A 5,180-nucleotide genomic window follows, 5' to 3' on the forward strand; every position below is an offset into this window, starting at 1 on the left:
TGAGTAAAATGCAACTCTTGTGAGGTGGTCGTGACGTTGTCTGTAGAAATATACCAAACATTCTTTGCATTACTGTATTTGTAGATATAATTATGCTTAATTTATAAGATCGAGAATGCATTACGTGATGTGTTTACATTCCCAGTTGAGATCAAAGATGTCAGTGAAGCTACTGTTGATGCTAAACAATATAAAGAATTGTCATATATCTATTAGTCTAATAGTATCGTTGATTGAATACCATAAGTTGGACATGCATTTTGCGGTCGACATGCTACTGCGTATACAGCTGGTCCTAAACACCGGACTCTACTGGTGCTGCATTGTCTTTGTACAAGTGTAATGCCATAACCCGATCCGCACGATAAACTGCACTGAGAACCTCTATTTGACTCTAGCCATCCATCGATCTCTACGTCATGAAAAGCACATGTTCAAGAGTTTAATAATTTTTCTATGTAATCGTAGAGTTTGCTTGCTCATGCCTTGAAAGGTCACTCTAGTACTTGCTGTACTGCTTCCCACACGATTAATTGCTGTACAGTTGTAAACGTCATCTCTTTGTTTAGTCGAATAGTATTGTATTGTCAGATAACTCTTGAAATAGTCAGCAGAGATTTTGTATCCATTGCCCGCGGTATTTATAGCAACACCATTTTTGTACCAGACAAACATGGGTTTTGGATTGACGATTCTAGACTGACAGGTAATAGTCCTTTCGTCGTAAAAACTTTTCCTGTCTTCCTTTTTAGATGTTATAAGTGTGACGGGTAAACCTGTAATAATTATTATAATAACAAGCAGGTATTAGTACATAATTTAGTGTAGTTTACGTAAAACATATTAACTGACCAGGAACGTCGATGAAAGTAAACCAAGAAACGCCGTGATCGACCAACCGTATTTCGTATATTCCGACATCGGCTTCAGTTAAATTTGAAACAAAAATTGTAATATCGTGTATGGATTCATCGAGAACAAATCGGTCATCAGTTGAAGTATTTACATAAATTCCGTTTCTGTAAATTCTGGCCTTTCCAAGATCGACGTCGCAGTATCCAAAAATCAAATCGCAAGTTATTTCAATTTCAGCACTTGGGTACATGGGAACAGACGAAGGGCGGTAATAAAAATAGACATAATGCAATAAGCCTAAAATGCATATATGTATAATCAATCATTGCTGTTAAATAATTATACCAGTACCGGTAGTATTTGACGCATATAACGTGGCTGCAATTGACTCTACTTGACCCAATGAGTTGTTAGCATAACAGGAGTAGTTTCCAAGATCAACATGCTCAACGAAATCAATTTGCAACCATTGCCTTCCTTTTTTATAGTAATGGCTTAAAGTATCTATTGATATCCCATCCTAAACCAGAACAAATGTAATTGCTACTATTCATTAGAGCTAGCTTGTAACCTTTTTCCAGTTGACTTCAGGCTCAGGAATGCCATACACTTTGCACCAAAATGCTGCTTGCTCAGTATATGGAACGAATGGTTCAAGATAAATACTGACCGGCATTTGTGTAATGACCGGGAAAACTAAATAGACAGGATAAGAAATATGTTAACAGCGTAATGTCTGTAAGTAACATCTATAATCGCTAGAGACCACAACTTTGTTACCTTGAATGCAAATATTACGCTAATGTAAATAGTACTTTATTAGCATAAGCATCATATGGTAATAAACAGTCATAAAAGAAAGTCAACGAGCACTAAAAATGTCTTGCATTCCAACTTTCCCTTCGGTAAACCAGGTAACCAATGCTAAGAGTTGTTCTCGCGCGATAAATACTATCTAAATTTATTGATTTTGGTTTTCATATATACTTGCCATATATTTATTGAAGTCGTGACAAAAGCCTGACTCATATAGGAAAGTGTTTCCCACTTTCTCTATTATTTTGTTCTGCAAGCATTTCGCTAAATATGTAACTATAGCAGTCTCTGTTTTCCAGCGCTGTTTAAATAAGACATCCGTTCAGTATTTCCATAGATACAAATAAGGCAGCACAATATGTGGAAAAAATATCTCAATAATACATTATTTAAATATGTTACGTAGTAGCTAATTACACTCTTTACAAGTTTTCCCTTTCTAAAATCCCATAAATGACATAAGCAATATGGATTTCCTATAACGTTCTATTCAATTCAAGCAATGAACTTTGTTCTTTAGCATCTAAACTTACTTCTGCTGCATACAATTGCGTAATATTATTGTGGTAATATAATTTGTACTATGCTTTAAATGGCAAAGCAATACCTTTGCTGGTGCACGAAATTTATTTAGTTAGATCATGCTGTTTGGAACTTCAAAGAGTACATACACACCTGCTGCATCTGATGCATTTATGACCCACTATATCTATGTTTCTGAACATAATATCGCTAAATTATATTTTTCAAAAAATTTGCAATAATAAAATAATTACTGTAATTTGAAAAAGCATACTAAAGTAAGTATTACATTTTACCATGAACTGTTAGTTGATAACTCTTCTGTGTCTTCCCCAAGTAGTTTCCTGCCTCGCACGTGTACCAACCTGTATCCGTTTCGTTGACACGAGAAAAGATAAGCTCACTCCCACTTTGTGTGACAAACAGCTTTCTATTTTTAGCAATCGTAAGACCGTCCTTTTTCCAGACAATTTGTGGTTTGGGAATTCCGATAGCATCACAGAGAAAGCTAACTTTGTTTCCTTTAATTACTGTGACGTGGATATGGTTTCCATTGGTTGCATTTAAGAATCTGGGAATGTAGCCTAAATACGCAAATCCAATATTTACACATTGCTGCTGAGCCCGATACTATTTATTTTACCTTTATATGTATTCCAATATAGAGAAAATCCTTGTCGAGTGACTGAGGAGTCGGTTGTAAATACTATTAGAAACGACTTTTCCATAATTGTTTCGAACGGAATTTCGTTTGAGGTGTATTTGCCGACCAGTTCAGATTCAGTTGTTTCTCCCTTGTAAACTTTGACATAATCGATAAATCTTTCTAGATCAAAGGATTTAAACGACAAAACGACGGTAGATTCTGGAGGCACTTCGACAATCCAACTACAGTTTTCATAATTTTTGTAATTCTTTGGAAATCCTGGTGACGTTATATGACCAGTGACCAAAGAAAGGTTACCGCCACATGGTTCTGTAAAAGAAACAGTATTTTAGCTTTAATATTGTCCGCATTGCAAATTCCACGGTGTCGCGGTAATTGAAGTCCATGTTTTACCTATTAGCAATACTTAAAGTTAATCATAAACAGAATGTCTTTCTTTGCAGCATGCCAATATAGTATACTTGATATGACTTCAATTATATAGTAAAATATGTGGCCAAATTCCAAATTTTTACTGTAATTTGTCTTGAAGTGTATGGATCATTGTATTAATTAAATAGATGGCCCAGCATGACCTTGGCGAATTAAAGTTACCGACACACAAACAAAAGAAAGGAAAACAGAGGAAAGCAGAGCAAAGCAGAGAAAAGCAGACCTCAGCAAAGAAGAGCAGATCAAACGACCGATCGATTTGCCTTTGTATGAAAGCCAATAAGGCATATGAGAATCTTTGGATAGTAACTAATTAATAACAGCTATTTTATCTTACATGCATTCTAGACAAAGTTCATGCTGTGTAGTTGATTTACCTGAGCAATCGTATCCTGTCCATTGTGGAGCACATTTGCAACTACATGGTTGCACAATTGAGCCTTCATTCAAGCACACAAGCGAGCAACCTAACCAACATTAGAACAAAAACAATAACCGACATACAGAATATAGAATATACTCCATGGGCCAAGTTGTGTTAGACGTACTTTGGTCCCCACATCTTCACAACAATGATTTTATTGGCTAGAATAATAGAAGTTAAAAGGAAAAACAGGAATTTGATTGTTGTCAAAGAGGCAACAGGTCCGAAGTCGTTAAAATTGAAGGTAAGTGAGCAAGTGCTGTTACCATGGCAACACAACTCGTGTACTGGTTTTATTACGCTTAAAACTTTGAAAACGGCAAAAATATAAGAAAACCTAAAATTGTTGTGATCAGTAACATAATTTTGCTTACAATGCGCATGCGCAATAAAAAAGCGTAAACACTTTAATTTTAGTTACCATTTTACTTAAATATTGGCGACGTAAACGTGAATTAACAGGTGTACATCCCACTACCTCAGACCAACAAAGAAAATCTGGCAGGTTACTCTACGAAAGAGATATCGAGCTCTATACATCCGTATGAGCAAGACGAAAAGTGAACCGCCCACTTGTACTTCCTTCTCAACAGTAGTACACAGCCTCAGTCTGGCCTTTCCCAACATATTTTCCTGATCGATCAAAACATTTTTCATATATCTGGAGGCCTCTACTAAGCTAGAGTGTTTACATGTACATACTATCTAACCAACAATAGGACACACCCAATGTGCTCGAACATCAGCCGCATGTACAAATGCTGTTGCTAGACAGAATAAGACACACAACGTACACAACAACTATTACAGTGTTGAAACAGCGTGCATGCTATATCATAAGTCTGAGTATTCGTAATTATTAACTAGATATAAACTTGTGGGCGTTTCGGACATCAAACAAAGCAGATTTGCTAATCTAGCTCTTCCTCTAAAGCACTTCTTACTTTGTACTTCTTGCAAACGAAGTAGCGCAACGAGCAAACTAAATAGCGTTAGAAAGTTGGTGAACGCCATTCAAGAAAACTGGGAGTAAAGTACACGTGACTACTAAACAGTCCCCGTACGTATCACTCGTTCGTGCACTTGTCTCAGTCTACTGTCTGTTCCCCATAAGTGTGAACTTTGAAAATCATTAGTATCTTCGCTGCTTTTTGGACTTTCGCGATGATCTCGGTATCGTTAGAAACCGCTAGGTGTGGCATGTCTGTTTATTAAATTATCGAAGCCCTTCCTACAAACAAACAGAAGAATAGTACTTTTGCATATCAAAGACAAACGGGTGGAGCAATGGCTATTATTAAATTATCTTGTAAGACGGCAACTCAAACCATTTAAGATAACTGGTGTAACATGGTCCAACTGAAGCAGGTCTTAGTGCTCTAATTAGCTAATGAGCACACCTGGTGTGACCCCTACTTCATTACTCACTTCCGAATTTACACTTAGGGGGAATGGAAAAAAATA

General features: G+C 36.4%; 1 protein-coding gene across 1 annotated transcript; it reads right to left on the bottom strand.

The window, feature by feature from the left end:
• Positions 1 to 417: 417 nt before the first annotated feature.
• Positions 418 to 4,730, bottom strand: LOC134181728 (hemicentin-1-like). Its single transcript, XM_062648996.1, has 9 exons — positions 4,661 to 4,730; positions 4,427 to 4,483; positions 3,670 to 3,759; positions 2,837 to 3,169; positions 2,490 to 2,777; positions 1,427 to 1,551; positions 1,207 to 1,375; positions 853 to 1,152; positions 418 to 776 (listed from the first exon to the last, which is right to left on the bottom strand). Exons 1-9 carry the CDS (start codon positions 4,728 to 4,730, stop codon positions 418 to 420), a joined length of 1,791 nt encoding a protein of 596 aa, XP_062504980.1.
• Between the last annotated feature and the right edge of the window lie 450 nt (positions 4,731 to 5,180).

Source organism: Corticium candelabrum, chromosome 7, assembly GCF_963422355.1.
Source record: "Corticium candelabrum chromosome 7, ooCorCand1.1, whole genome shotgun sequence".
Taxonomy (NCBI): domain Eukaryota; kingdom Metazoa; phylum Porifera; class Homoscleromorpha; order Homosclerophorida; family Plakinidae; genus Corticium; species Corticium candelabrum.